The sequence below is a fragment of the Lepidochelys kempii genome, chromosome 3, assembly GCF_965140285.1.
Source record: "Lepidochelys kempii isolate rLepKem1 chromosome 3, rLepKem1.hap1, whole genome shotgun sequence".
Classification (NCBI taxonomy): Eukaryota; Metazoa; Chordata; order Testudines; family Cheloniidae; genus Lepidochelys; species Lepidochelys kempii.
The window spans coordinates 90,583,866-90,599,564 of record NC_136382.1 but is presented as its reverse complement, the minus strand read 5'-3'; the positions used below and the strand labels follow the sequence as shown (position 1 = coordinate 90,599,564).

The 15,699-nt window shown below is 44.5% G+C and overlaps 1 protein-coding gene across 1 annotated transcript; it reads right to left on the bottom strand.

Moving 5' to 3' along the window:
- Positions 1–4,258: 4,258 nt before the first annotated feature.
- LOC140908783 (amine sulfotransferase-like) lies at positions 4,259–11,023 on the bottom strand. The gene is given in 6 exon segments (XM_078851965.1): positions 4,259–4,275; positions 4,921–5,098; positions 6,195–6,289; positions 8,950–9,076; positions 9,913–10,152; positions 11,006–11,023. Coding segments are annotated over 6 exon segments (675 nt in total).
- Positions 11,024–15,699: the final 4,676 nt, after the last annotated feature.

The window sequence follows — 15,699 nt, the reverse complement described above, 5'->3', positions numbered from 1 at the left end:
TGGTTTGGATTAAAAGTAAAGCAAATTTATTAACCAAAGGAGTTTGGATTTTAAATGAGTTCAAGTACAAAGGATAGAAAGGTTATAAGCAAAACGCTTTCTAGAGACGACGACTTAACAAAACAAGCTACAGCCTCTCTTCGGGATAAGATTCTTACAACACTACCTTCCAGCAAGATGGCTGACCACGCTTCAGGTCAGGATCTCCCACAAAGACCAATGCGTTTGGTTCCTTTGCTTTCTTACATGAAACATAACTTGGGGGTTCTTCGCTCCTTTCTTGTATAGTCCAGTACCTTTCATATGAATTCTTTTGAAGGCTACCCCTCAACGTAAGTCATAAAGTTTATTCCAACTATGAAGAAGGTAACATTCAGTTTCCTGATGAAAGAAATTCCATGCTGATTTCTTCCCTTCTGCTATTTGCAAAATGCAAATTGATCTCTTTCCTGCAATCTCCTCCTACTGTAATGCTTTGTGGTTATCTTCTCCCCTTGTTGGCTTGATGGTCCTGTTTACCTTCTGTGTAAATTGCTTTCCCATTGTCTCTTAATGTAACTTCATGGTGGCAGAACCACATTCCTTTGTCTAGGGTGGGGTAACTTCACCCCTGCACTGCCTGGTAGACACATTTTGGTAACATAATTTTCTGTTTTTTATTTTTAATTTGTCCCCCATATCCACATCACACAATAATATCATTGATCAGTATATGTGATGGGGTGCACCAACCCTGCACTGGCCCACCAAGGGTTAACTACTCACTTTGGGCCCGGGAGGCCACGCCTGCTTATCCTTGCTTGGCATGCTCCAGGTGGAAGCAATATATAGAATCATAGAATATCAGGGTTGGAAGGGACCTCAGGAAGTCATCTAGTCCAACCCCCTGCTGAAAAGCAGGACCCATCCCTAATTAAATCATCCCAGCCAAGGCTTTGTCAAGCCTGACCTTAAAAACTTCTAAGGAAGGAGATTCCACCACCTCCCTAGGCAACGCATTCCAGTGCTTCACCACCCTCCTAGTGAAAAAGTTTTTCCTAATATCTAACCTAAACCTCCCCCACTGCAACTTGAGACCATTACTCCTTGTCCTGTCCTCTTCCACCACAGAGAATAGTCTAGAACCATCCTCTCTGGAACTACCTCTCAGGTAGTTGAGAGCAGCTATCAAATCCCCCCTCATTCTTCTCTTCTGCAGACTAAACAATCCCAGTTCCCTCAGCCTCTCCTCATAAGTCATGTGTTCCAGACCCCTAATCATTTTTGTTGCCCTTCGCTGGACTCTCTCCAATTTATCCATATCCTTCTTGTAGTGTGGGGCCCAAAACTGGACACAGCACTCCAGATGAGGCCACACCAATGTCGAACAGAGGGGGACGATCACGTTCCTCGATCTGCTTGCTATGCCCCTACTTATACATCCCAAAATGCCATTGGCCTTCCTGGCAACAAGGGCACACTGCTGACTCATATCCAGCTTCTCGTCCACTGTGATCCCTAGGTCCTTTTCCGCAGAACTGCTGCCTCGCCATTCGGTCCCTAGTCTGTAGCTGTGCATTGGGTTCTTCCGTCCTAAGTGCAGGACCCTGCACTTATCCTTATTGAACCTCATCAGATTTCTTTTGGCCCAATCCTCCAATTTGTCCAGGTCCCTCTGTATCCTATCCCTGCCCTCCAGCGTATCTACCACTCCTCCCAGTTTAGTATCATCCGCAAATTTGCTGAGAGTGCAATCCACACCATCCTCCAGATCATTTATGAAGATATTGAACAAAACCGGCCCCAGGACCGACCCCTGGGCACTCCACTAGACACCGGCTGCCAACTAGACATGGAGCCATTGATCACTACCCATTGAGCCCAACAATCTAGCCAACTTTCTACCCACCTTATAGTGCATTCATCCAGCCCATACTTCTTTAACTTGCTGACAAGAATACTGTGGGAGACTGTGTCAAAAGCTTTGCTAAAGTCAAGATACAATACATCCACTGCTTTCCTTTCATCCACAGAACCAGTAATCTCATCATAGAAGGCGATTAGATTAGTCAGGCATGACCTTCCCTTGGTGAATCCATGCTGACTGTTCCTGATCACTTTCCTCTCATGTAAGTGCTTCAGGATTGATTCTTTGAGGACCTGCTCCATGATTTTTCCGGGGACTGAAGTGAGGCTCACTGGCCTGTAGTTTCCAGGATCCTCCTTCTTCCCTTTTTTAAAGATTGGCACTACATTAGCCTTTTTCCAGTCATCCGGGACTTCCCCCGTTCGCCACGAGTTTTCAAAGATAATGGCCAATGGCTCTGCAATCACAGCCGCCAGTTCAAAAAAGGGATGCATCTCAGTTCAGTCAGGGCTGGCTGATGGAGGAGAGTGGATGCACGTTACAGGCTTCTATCAGGAATCCAATCGAGCCCCAAACTATGGAAGCTGGGCACCCACAGAGGATCGGGGAGATGGAAAGCCACTTATTCTGGAGGAGCTGCAGGATCCGGAATCAGTGGTAGATAGGAAGCAGCCCAGAGAACATGTCTATTGAGAGAAGAACCTGAAACCAGAGCTACTGGTTCCCTGGATCAGGACCTGGTGGAGAAGGGCAGGCCGAGGTCCCCCTACCCCTCACTGTGCCTAACACTAGGCCTCTCTGCCCTGAATACAAGGGCAGCTGCATAGACTCTGGCCACTAGGCATCACTGCCCTGAACACAAGAGGAGCTCCATAGACTCTGGCTGCTAGGTTTCGCTATCCCGAAGGCGAGGAAGCACATTGACTGAAAGGGGTTTTCCCCCCTTCTTTCTCCCCTGATGGCCTGATACCCCAGCGTGTTCTTAGCTTTTCATTGCTCTTACATGATACCTTCTAGCCACAGGTTATGACATTAGTGAGTTGGGGTACATTCAACTGGTCAGGTCAGTTGAAACTCACTACCAGATACCAATGTGCCCTTTGCTGTCTTGCACTGGATTGCTGTTAGGGTCACACATGCAAAACACTTAACTACACACAATGCCCTCCCCTGCACCCCCGCCACCTCTATCCCTGATATGTAGAATAAGTGTTGACTAAACCCTGCTGGAATCGTAGTATCTCAGTGAAGTAGGACGTATTTTGGTAGGATTTATTTTAAGAGCTAAACAAAGTTATAAGACTTCTATAGACACATATTTCTTTTTTTTTAATTGGAGTTGTATGTCTAATCCACCATGCATGGAACTGAAACTTACCCATTACTGACCCTCCGGGTCGTTGGGGAAAGCCTTTGTTGGTATGACTTGGATATTACAGATTTCAGCAGCCTTAACAGAGAATGCTGCACTTTTAAACACATGCCATTGGTCTAAACTGTGAATTCTCAAGTACCATCATGGAAAATCATAATGGCCCAAATTCATCCTTGATCTAACGTTGACTGCAATGAGTATTTCTAAATAATTTCACCAATTCTGTTTAAGGCACCAGTAGTACCAGCTCAGTTCCTAATATCGTGTAGTGATTTTCTTCCATCACAAATGTTAGAGGGAAAACTGGGAGTAGGAAGTAGTTACTATTAAAAGTAGTATGAACTTCTCTGAATATCCTTTTCAGGCAATGCTGTATTTGATACAAGATGGTGGTTTTCCACCTTTCCCATTTCCATTCCAGGGCCCCACTCCCATGTATTGGGAACCCCCTCTCCTGTTCAGCAATATTGGAAGAGCAGGGTGGATGCTAACCCCTGATATCTACTCATGACTGAGAACCTAAGATATAAGGGATATGACATGCTAAACACCCATCTCCTGCTCTCTGAAACAAGAATAATTTCTTAGATTTTATTTATTTGGCTGGGTTCATGCTCTAAATAACTCCTGGAAGCAATAGGGCACCTGAGCTGATCTGTCTCACCATTTGTGAAATTGCACAGTAAGCACTAGACAGGATTGCTTTCAGTTTTCTCCTACTGATCACAGATTTTAATTTTGAGGGGGGAAATCTTAACTTTTATAAATGGTACAAAGTGATTGTTACCATCCAAGAGAGCTTGTACAATTATATTTTTTTTTGTCAAAACGTGTCACTGTGTATTTCCCAGCTCTGTTCTGTGGACACTTACAATGTTGCACTGAGCAAAACAGTGCAGCTTTTCATCTCTCTCTCTCCATATATATATATATATAGGCAAGACTTATTTTAAGAGCTTATTTTTAGGCACTGTGGCAGTTGTTTTCTACTTTTCCATACTATGACACCCACTTCCATTCCAGGACCCTACTCCCTTCTAGGTAAGATCACCTCCTATTTAGCAATATCAGAAGAACAGTCATCATAAGAGTCATCACAAGTCTGTAACATCTATTCACAATCCCAAGTTGAGACCCTCCAAGATAAAGGATACAACATGATAAAAACCCAACTCCTCCTCTCAGGCATGAGAATCGTTTCTTAGATTTTATTAGTTGGATTATTTCATGCTCTGCATTATCCCTGAAAGCTGTAGTGCATCTGAACTGATATGTCTCATCATTTATGAAGCTGCACAGAAGCACTAGACTTTCATTTTCTCCTAGTGTTCACAGATTTTAAGGGTTTTTTTGAGGGCCTGGGAGGAGGATCTCAACTTTTATAGATGGTATGACGTGAATTTTTCACTTTTTGAAATGTTGACATTTTTTCCTCATTAAAACTTTTTACTATTTGTTGGCCCAGATCTGCTCTGAAAACAAACACTTATGGTGTTGTACCAAGCAAAATAATGCAGCTTTTTTTTCACCTTTGGGAAACAATGCCCCACTCACAAACTTTAATGCCACAAAGCCAATTGTTATCTAGGGATGGAAAGTTTTGTTAGTCATTGGAAGTCTTAGGCAGTTAGCTTCAACACATCTTGTGCTGGGATCTGCAGGATTAAATGTTTATAACAAGTGGCTGCTTCCGCCTTACCTCTGCAAAGAAAATTATCTCTGCCTTTCTCCAAGATACATGTCTTGTCCTCGTAGTTGGACCTGGGATCAGATTTCATGTTATTGAATACAGCCTTCTCCACCACAACATCCAACTCCTTTTCAGTCAGCCATTTTTCCAAGAGGTCACAAATTTTCAGCACAGCACTTCTGAGATCCTAAAATGAGCACTATTTCAATTTAACAATTCCCAAAATGAGAAAAGCAAAAGAGCCAAATAAATAAATGAGAGAATAGAGGCTAATGGGATATTTCAATAAGGGTGGGAAACTGAACATGGAATGAAAGATGCTCCTCTAATTACACTGTTCTGTAGACAAGATTTTTATTCACTGTCCCTGGCTACAGCAATATCAAATCCTGACAGGTGAGTAGCAAGATGAGTCCTTATAAGTCTCTTCTTTACGTAACCCTTCCTCATGGCCTACCAAGAGAGAACAAGCTCATTTCTGTGTGTGAGAATACTATTGCTAACATTATATGTGATAAAGGCTGACAATTTTCTGAGCAAAGAGTCTGTCTCATAGCTGTGACTCTTTTCCCAAATATCTCTATTCTTTATGTTAGCAGATGTTCCTTATTTTACTATTATATAATATAGCGTATATTTCACTATATGTTAAGTGCAGACCATGTGCAGCCCAAGAGACTATGGGTGGAATTTTCAAAAGTGACTATGTGAGTTAGACACCTAACTCCTATTGAAAGCCAGCTCAGAAACCTCCCATTTTCCTGCTGCGGGCTTTGGAAAATCTCACCCTGTGGTCCTGATTCTGCTGCCCTGACATGGAGAAGTATTTTTTTCAAGAAATGTCAGTGAAATCCATGAGACCAATGCATTTTGTGAGGAGTCACATTGTGAGCAAGGGTGGCAGAATCTGATTGGTTTACTGAATGAATGCAGTGAGGCGTTAGGCTTGGGCTACCCTTAGATGTTACGTCAACATCACTAAGATGCTCAGGGAACCATAGTATGGGGACAGAGAGGGATATACAGATTCCCTTGGAATGTGGCAGAGGTGGGAGTGGGGGGCACACAGCGCTTGCGCATGGGTGGGTAGGAATGGAGGTGAGACACACGGAGCCTCTGGCATAACTGAGGGAGTGGGGTGGGGGTCGTCCCTGACAAAGGGGATAGGAGAATGGGACACTTGTGAGTAGGGGACAAGGAAGGGATGCAAGGCAGCCCTGGCCCAGAGATACAAAGTTTGTGCCACTTCAGTGTTTAGATATAATGATATCAACAGGCCTCACCTTCTTCATCTCCTCATAAGTAAGAAAGAGAATATTGTAATCAACTCTGTAGGCATACCAGCCTCTGATGTGATCAAACCAGGAGCTAGCAAGTACTTACAAGGGGGAAAAATAATTGAATGTTAATGATCTCTGAGAGCAAAATAATTCAATCATCAACACTTTAGCACCCTACTGTCAGAAGAACGGCTGAGAATGACTGTTCAAGTCCCTCCTTTAAACACTAGGGGAAAACTTCAACAGGAAAGATTGAGGAAATTGTCTCACTCCAGAAGACCCCATAACCCAGTGGTTAGGACATGTGTGAAAGCAGGAATTTCAGCCAGGGTATCCCACATCCTCTAAGTGCTCTAACTCCTGTGTGATAGAGTAAAAAGGGGCACCACCTCTGCTGGCTGTGTTGTCATGTGGGTCCTGACGTGGTAGATGGTCTCTAAGGTGGCCTCTGAGCATAGCTACTGGATACAGTTACATGGGCAAGATAGACAGGGGACCGCCTACTTTGTGAATCCTGCCACATGAGCAAAGAACCAAGCTGCTCAGATGTGTCAGGACTGAGATATCTGTGCACATGCCCAATGGAGGCTCCTAGGGGACTTTGCCAGGGAAAACTTAGGCATCTAGGGAATTTAGGCAGCTACAGAGTTAATGGCAGCTGAACGGGGCTTGTGAGAATCTACATTTTGTGTTTAGGCCCCTAAAATGGAAATTAGACCCCCAAGACCCCCTTGTGGCTTACACCTGACACCTGACTTGGGTTTTACAGACAGTCAGACAGTTACATAGCCAACAAGTTGTGCTTTTACCTTTAGACTTCACTGGCCTCATACAATGGTACTTTACCCAGTACAACATATTTATGCTTTGGATCAGGAATCAGCAACCTTTGGCACGTGGCCCGCCAGGGTTAGCCCCCTGGTGGGTCGGGCCAGTTTGTTTACCTGCCGTATCCTCAGGTTCAGCCGATCACAGCTTCCACTGGCCACGGTTCACCACTCCAGGCCAATGGGGGCTGCAGGAAGTGGTGGCCAGCACATCCCTCGGCCCCATGCAGCTTCCTGCAGCCCTCATTGGCCTGGAGCGGCAACTGTGGTCAGTGGGAGCTGTGATCGGCTGAACCTCTGGACGCAGCAGGTAAACAAACTGGCCCGGCCCACCAGGGGGCTTGCCCAGGTGGGCCACGTGCCAAAGGTTGCCGATCCCTGCTCTGGATAGTTTACTTTTGGATAATAATTTCTATTATATTTTTTGTGAGCTGCCTAGAACTAAATGCCACTGTATTATCCAAAATCCTGTGTCCTTTGTGGCAACCTGGCTTAAAGTCCAAAGTGAGGATCTTCATGGTTTCTTCAGCTCTCCAATGTGGCAAACTGAAGAGTCTGCAGCAACTTCAGCAAAAAATGGAAGATTTTTTTTTATTGAATTAAATATGAACAACTGTGCACTATTCCTGGTTTTATTAACAAACAAGTTATTTACTGTCAACTTAAATTGTCATAGAGTCATGGACTTTAAGGTCAGAAGGGACCATTATGATCATCTAGGCTGACCTTCTGCACAACACAGGCCACAGAATCTCACCCACCCACCCCTGTAAAACTCCTAACCTATGTGTGAGCTACTGAAGTCCTCAAATCATGGTTTAAAGACTTCAAGGTGCAGACAATCCTCCAGCAAGTGACATGTGTCCCACGCTGCAGAGGAAGGTGAAAACCCCCCAGGGCCTCTGCCAACCTGCCCTGGAGGAAAGTTCCTTCCCGATCCCAAATATGGTGATCAGCTAAACCCTGAGCTTGTGGGCAACACTCACCAGCAAGATACCCAGGAAAGAATTCTCTATAGTAACTCAGATCCCACCCCATCTAACATCCCATCACAGGCCATTGGGCATATTTACCGCTAATAGTCAAACATCAATTTATTGCCAAAAATTAGGCTATCCTATCATACCATCCCCTCCACAAACTTATCAAGCTTAGTCTTGAAGCCAGATATGTCTTTTGCCCCCACTGGTCCCCTTGGAAGGCTGCTCCAGAACTTCACTCCTCTGATGGTTAGAAACCTTTGTCTAATTTCAAGTCTAAACTTCCTGATGGCCAGTTTATATCCATTAGTTCTTGTGTCCACATTGGTACTGGGCTTAAATAATTCCTCTCCCTCCCTGGTATTTATCCCTCTGATATACTTATAGAGAGGCTATATTAGCTGCATTAGAGAGAACATTGCATTGTAAGAAATAATTAAGGGAGAATTCAGGAGCTGGACAGGTGACAGCTGAGTCTTTTTGGCTTTTGGGAGGGTGTGGTGGTAGTTTGGGACTGTGGACTAAGCAAAGTAGTCGGATATTTCTACTAAAGTGATCAGCATCTTACTATTTCTGTTTTCTCTGGAGAGTGCTTATTAGCATCTGCTCATCTCAGTTATTTCAGCACTTAATTGTCAAAATGTATTTAAATATTCATTAATAGGTTTCAGAGTGAATACCTAATTGAGATAAATTAAATCAGGCAACGTGCACTTTATTGGTGCACAGTTTCTCTGGAATGATTTTGCACACTGAATTTCTCTAGTGAGCTGTGGATCCTACTGCAGTCACTCCAGCCTTAGAACTGCCCTTCCTCCCAAGCCCCATGCCCATCTAAGGGGGAGACTTCTGACCAGCACCACATTCTGTATAATTTACTGACATGGATAGTTTATTCAGGCTGTGCTCAGTGAACAGGGTTTGGTTTTTTAGCAGTAAATGAAACCTTACCTTTCCCAGCTAAAAACCTCTCCAGAAAAATATGAAAATCTGGTACTGTCTCAAATATGAATGCATGCTTGCTAAAACGAAAATAGGAAACCGCAACATCCGTAGAGTTTCTGGCTACATGAATAACCTGCAAGATAAAAAAACTGACAATCTCAGCAACATTAAAGGGACACCATTAACCTTCACTGAGGGACTCTTCCTTTAGATTAAGGAAAAGCAGGAGAGGGCAAATATCTCCATGAGAGTTAGCTTAGTGGGAGTTCCTCACACACACACACCCCCCCACCCCAACCTCTTGAGCTGCATGTGGCTCATTCCACTGCCCCATCTTCGGCAAGAAGTCTCCTTATGTATAAACTTGCAGGAGATATGAAATATCCCCTGTATGGAGAACATAACAGCTTATACTTACATACAACACAAAACCACTAACTTACAATATGTGTGGAATATGCAGTATTGTTGGAACTGTGTTGGTCCCAGGATATTAGAGAGACAGTGGGATGAAGTAATAAAGCTTAGAAGCGTGTCTCTCAAACCAACAGAAGCTGGTCCAATAAAAGCTATTACTTCACTCACCTTGTCTCTAATATACATTGAAAACATGCAGACTGCAATGATCATAACTCCCACTTTTGGGTGAACAGTCATGGGGTGGAGGAAGCAGCTTGGCCCAGGGGCCAAGCACAGCGGTTCCATGAAAAATGGGATCTTCATTGAATCTGGACACTGAAGTCCTGAGGTCACACTGGAACTTGTTTGTCCTGCCCCCACCCCCCTCCACACACACACATTGCTGGGGTCTAGGGAGATGGAATGGGGCCTCGGAGGAACGTGAGCCCCTATCCCTTGAGGAAGGTTGCTTTTGGAAGGGTTGTTGGAGAAAGGCAGACAACCCAGCCCTGAGGATTTGGACTGATTTATTGGAGAAAGCAATGCATTTTCTTGGTTAATTTTAATTACTTTGTAAAATTAGCATCACCATCCTTTGTTTCTCAGATCTCTTGGAGCTAAATAGTAATGCAGGTGAGTGGAAAAGAGACGTGGTGATGGACGACTGCCATAATCCATTTTATTGGAATTGTACTCTAGCCATGGAACTCTGTCAATTGTTTCAGTTTTTGCTGTTCCATCCCGATGGCCTTCATAATAAATCAAGCTCAAAATATTCTGCATACACACAGTTCCTGGGAAAGAAAATAACTTTATTTGATGATTTTTTTTAAATTAGAGCAAGAATCTGACTAAAACCAGGTGTGGTTTTGAAGATATTGTGTTTCATTTTTAAAGAAAGTACAAATACTTGCAACAATTGAAGGGTAAAGATAATACTCGGTCTTACTCTAGGGAGTTCATAAGTGCAGCAGGGAATTGTTAATTTTTGTACATTTTAATACTGTATATACGTGATGGTCAGTAACTAAATTTTCAAATATCGGATATCCATTCAGTGTAAATTCATTCCTGTGTTTTGGTGTTGATCATGAAATGGGCCATGGAAACAGAAGCTACCTCCTGTTAAAAATGTGTTAGAAATGGCTCTTTTGTTTCTATGGCTCCTACAAAGTATTGTGGACTATAATGGAGCAATTTATACAACTACACACTTGGAGCCAAATCTGGCACACCGTTGAAGTAGCTGTGTTGGGCAATAGAGAGATGTAGAAGATTCCTGGGGGAACAGGGAAAGAACCTAATCCTAGGTGGCAGGGCAAAACTACTAACAAATCCTATCGTTGGGGAGAAGATGAGAGAACAAACAACATATGACAGATGTTAATCACATCATTTATGCAGTACTAGAAGACACTCAGATACTACAGTGATAAGCATGGTATAAGAACCTGTATAGAATAGAATACAATCGAATAGACAACATCATGCCTGACGCATGACTGTCCCTGAGGGGAATGATCAGTGGAATCATGTAATGGTAGATCCACTGGTGTTACCCAAACCACCCTGTATACTTTTGCTGCAAGAGTCTCCAAGGGCCCCTGCTCCATCCATGAAATGGAAGACCCCCAGTCCTACTGCAGGGCCCATGGGAACTCACATTCACCTTATTCTCCATCATGACCACCAAACCTTTCTCAGAGTCACTGCTTCACAGGATAGAGTATCCCAGGCTGTAAGTATGGCCTACATTCTTTGTTCCTAGATGCATAACTTTACCATTGGCCATATTAAAAGGCATTGTATGTGTAAACGGGGGAACAGTCCTGCTATTGTGGGGAACTTTCCTGGCTTCTGCACTACCCTGGTGAAGTGGGCTAGTGAAAGGATCTGAGTCCTCGCTCCCACTTCCTTTACCCAGTGGCCTCCCTGCCCTTGAGGACTCCTGTCCTCCACTCCAGACATCCACTCTCCTGTCTGGCAGAGTCCTCGTAACCCCAACAAGGCTGGGCCCAGGATTCCTGGGGGGCTCGACCCCCAACCCTGCTGGGGTCACCTAGGATATGGGCTAGGGTGTCCCACTCCAGGGTACTCTCTCTGCCCTGAGCACTTCTCTGACCCACTGACCATTACATACAAGTTAAAGCAAATGCAAGTTATTTAATCAACAATTAATTTTAAAAAGAATAAAGGAAAATGGGAAAGGTTAAAGGAAACACATCACCCCGGTCTGTGGCAGGGAACATCACAAACAGTGTCTCTAGAATGTCAGGTCAGATCACAGTCTGTTCCTTGTAAGTCTCAGGCCTTCTTCTCAGGCCCTGGCTATAATGCAGGGATGCTGTGGGTTGGACACTTGCTCTGGTGGTGGCCACACGCTCTCAGGATCTAAGTGGTAGGACCCTTCTTCCCAGCGTCACCCTCGCCCTGTCGGGGTTACTGCTCACCACACCCAGCTCTGGACTGCTTCAGCCCCAGCTCCACCACTCTGTCTCAGCACTGCTGCTGCTGCTCTGCCTCCAGCTCCCTGGGCTGCTTCTCTGGCCCCTCTGGCTCTGGTTGCTACAGCTCTGCTCCCAGGGCAAGTCTGCTCTCTCTGGGCTGTGCCTCTGGCTTTGGGGCTGCAGCTCTGCTCCCACAACAGGGGCTGCTCTCTCTGTTTCTGGCACAGCTCTGCTCCCCAGCTAAACTCAGGCCCCTGCTTCCTCCTTAGCTCAGCCCCACCCTGTCTGACCCAGGCAATTCCAGCTCACAGGGAGGACAGGACCTCCCTGGCCTCCTGACTCCCTGATTAGCCTGCCCGCCCTGTCATTCAGGCTGACCTAGAGCATTGACCTCTCCTCATTGTTCCTGGGGGTTGTCAGTCTCAGGGTCCTGATTCCCCTTCGACCCTTCCCCCTTTTTAGTACTGGGAGCTAGCAACTAAAATACCCCCACTGAATGTTAGTGAGGGGGCAACAGTCCCCTTACATACGTTTGAGTCCACCTTACCAAATCATTATGTATCAGTGATCTGTCCTCTTAATTTTTTAATCAGCCTTTGTGTCATTTGCAACCTTTATCAGTGATGATTTTATGATTTCTTCCAGGACATTGATCAAAATGTTAAATAGCATAGGGCCAAAAACCAATTTTCGGATGTTTTCTAAGTAAGGCTTCTCTCCCCCCTCCTAGTCAGGGCACTCTCTTTTGCGGTGTCCTTGTCTCCCACAGGCATAACACTGCTTTGGCCAGTGTTGGGGACACTGGGCATGGCCACTAGGTAACTCGAGGGGATGGAAGACCACGAGTGTCGATGAAGCCCCCTCGCACTAGGCCCAAGTGTCCTTGGCTCCTCCCCCTGCCTGGAGGCACTCGCAGCAGTTATGAGTACTGGGCCCAAGTGTCCTTGGCACCCCTGCCTGGAGGCACACACAGCAGTTATGCTGAGGATCTGCAACAATATGTTGCAGAGTCAGACTGCCTGAAACTAAACAAGGCCAAACAGGGCAGATATGGAAGAACAATGATGAATAAAGCAGTTTTATGTATGATTTAACAGCTGGTACAGAGAACAAGGGAACTAGCTGGTAACTGGATTGGCTGGCTATATGGATACTTAGGGCAGCTTGCTATTGGATAAGTATGCTGAAGAAAGGATGTATAAAAGCCTGTGTAACTTCCTGCTTTGTGTGCAGGATTTGAGATTCTATTCTCCCTGTACCTTGTTTGCAGCTGCAGATAAACTTTTCTGCTTCTCCACCCTGTTGTGATTATTGGGTGATGCACACCGGGCAATGAACCCCTGCTGTTGCTCGCCTCTGGCACTGGGTGCCGGCAACACCAGGATTCTGGCCCTGGTACCTCCCTTTCTATGTTGCTGTCTCGGGCCTCTGCTAGCTTTTTCCCCCAGGAACTTAACTAGAGCCAGTTGCTGATCGGCCAGCTGGGCCAGATAATTCTGAATGTACCAATGTGCCTCCCACTGTCTTTGCTGGTTCTCCAGCACCTACTGCAGCAGGCCCTGGCTCCATCCCTGTTGTTTGTCACCCCCTTTCTGCTAAAGAGTCCAGAATGGGAGGGTATAAGTGCTCTCTGCACAAAAAGCATACTGTGTCTCTATTGTCTTTCCCTTTTTCTGTTATGATCTCCACATTCCCCTTGTACTGGAGTGACTGTGTGTCCATGTTCTCCATCAATGCCACAGAGTCCACTCACGGGAAGGGACACCTCCTCCTGTGCAGTCTAGGGAATCTGTTCTTTCCAGGTGTGAAGTCCTCTTCTGCTACTTGCCGCACACTCTGTTGCTTCTCTCGCTCTCACTCACTGTTTGGAACTCAGGGTACTCCTTCTTCATGACTTGGCCTCTGGCAAGGTCACTATATGTGTGGTACTCCAGAAGGGGGTCTAAAGTTCTCTCCTGACAAATGGGCTCAGGCAGTCTTCCCGGTTTCCCAACCAGCTGCTGAGGAAGTGACACTGTCTGGGCAATGAAGGGAAAGATTGCATGAGTCCATTTGTGAGGATAGTTCCCCTTCTGAGGTATCAGAGTGTAACACGTACAGTGACCTGGCTGGAGAGCCACAGCACAAAGAAGGAGCACCCTGAGCGCCACACCGTGAAAGAGAGGCAATAGAGTGCATGGCAAGCAGCAGAAGAGGGCCTTCGACCTGGAAAGAGCTGATTGCCCAGGAGGAGGCACCACTAGTGGTGAGTGGACCCCTTGACAGGCCCCCAACTCCCATGGGGAGTTAGTACCTAAATACGTTTGAAGATCTCTGCCTTTGTCCATTCTTTAAACTTTTTAAAAAACATCTATCTGCAACAATATCTATTTATCTGAAAGGGATCAAGCTATTGCTAATACAAGCTAGTAACTCCTACAGGACTATATATTCATGTTGATTCCTGCATCTTTGCTGGATTCCTCTGTTGTATCTTCTGCTAGCAAATTCATGTCTTTTCACTGGGACTATCACAATACTCATACCAACTATTTTCACAACAAATACGATAGTGAGAGGTGTCCTATAGAGCAGACATACAGCATTCTGTATTAGAGAGACAAGGTGGGTAAGGTGACATCATTTATTTCACCAGCTTCTGTTGGTGAGAGAGACAAGCTTTTGAGCTTACACAGAGCTCTTAGACTGAGATAGCTGATATCAAAGCCAACCATGTGGTTTGCCCCATGACTTCCTGGAGAAAGGCAAAGAACATTTTATTCACAAAGGTAATGCAGAGGCAATCAAATATGTTAAACAAACGCACAACTGCAGATAGCAGAGACAGGATTACACCACTGGAGTTCTTGACTCCCAGCCCCATGCTTAAATTAGCTGACCAGACTGCCTGCCCATCTGACAGCATTCTGATATGAGGACGGTTGTACCTTACTGATGAATTATAAATAAATTACACAGACAAAGCCAAATAAATTCTTTTTCTAACTGAGAAACTGTGTAGGACGGGGGGGGGGTAATTCACAGACTTTGACATCTGACTGCTCCTCATGCTTCCTATGAGACAAACTTTTTTGCTTTTTAATGGAACGGTACCTGCCAACAAAAGTCTCAAAAATATATTTTAATTTTTTTAAAAATCCATAATTTTGATTGTTAACACAGTTAACAATAGAAGACAAAAGCATCTACTAAACTGCACAAATATAGGAAGGTGCAATTGTGATTTTAAAAAATGCATACTGTCTGATGTATGTCATTTATGGGACCCAATCCTGAAAAATCTTCCAGCCCAGTGGCTTCTGTGGAGGTGCAGAGTTCTACCCAAGCAGAGCAACTCACAAAAATAAAATCTTACCAACCTGTTTATGTGAAACCTGTCCACAGAAGGATACACCAGTCTTCCAGTAAACAACATTTAGGATTGGCAGAACTTTATTTTTTGATCATTTTGATGGAAAATACCAGTGTTTATTTTTCATTTTTTTCTATAAATTTAAATATTCAGTTGTGGGAAATCATGGGGCAAGGCCAGACAATTGTATACTGACAGAGACATTGAGATTCAAAAACTTAAAGCTTCTGTTAAAATACAGTTTGTCAACCTAACATCAAACTATACAAAGCAAACATCCTTAAATCAAATTCTAATAAATTCTTAAGCAGCATTTTTCTCTGCCTATCTGTAAATTTCAATTGTCGATGAAAATATTTTCATAAGTTTGTGTGTGCACAGTGAAATTGATGCTTACTGACATTAAACCTATAAAAATCTAATCGTTCCAAACCTAATATTGGATTGTTTAGGACATACAGCTGAAATGAGTCAATCTACGGGAATATTGGGGTATTGCCTTGATAATTAAAAGCATTGCAGTTTTGTTCTCTGTTTTTGTGTAGGTCTGCAATACTT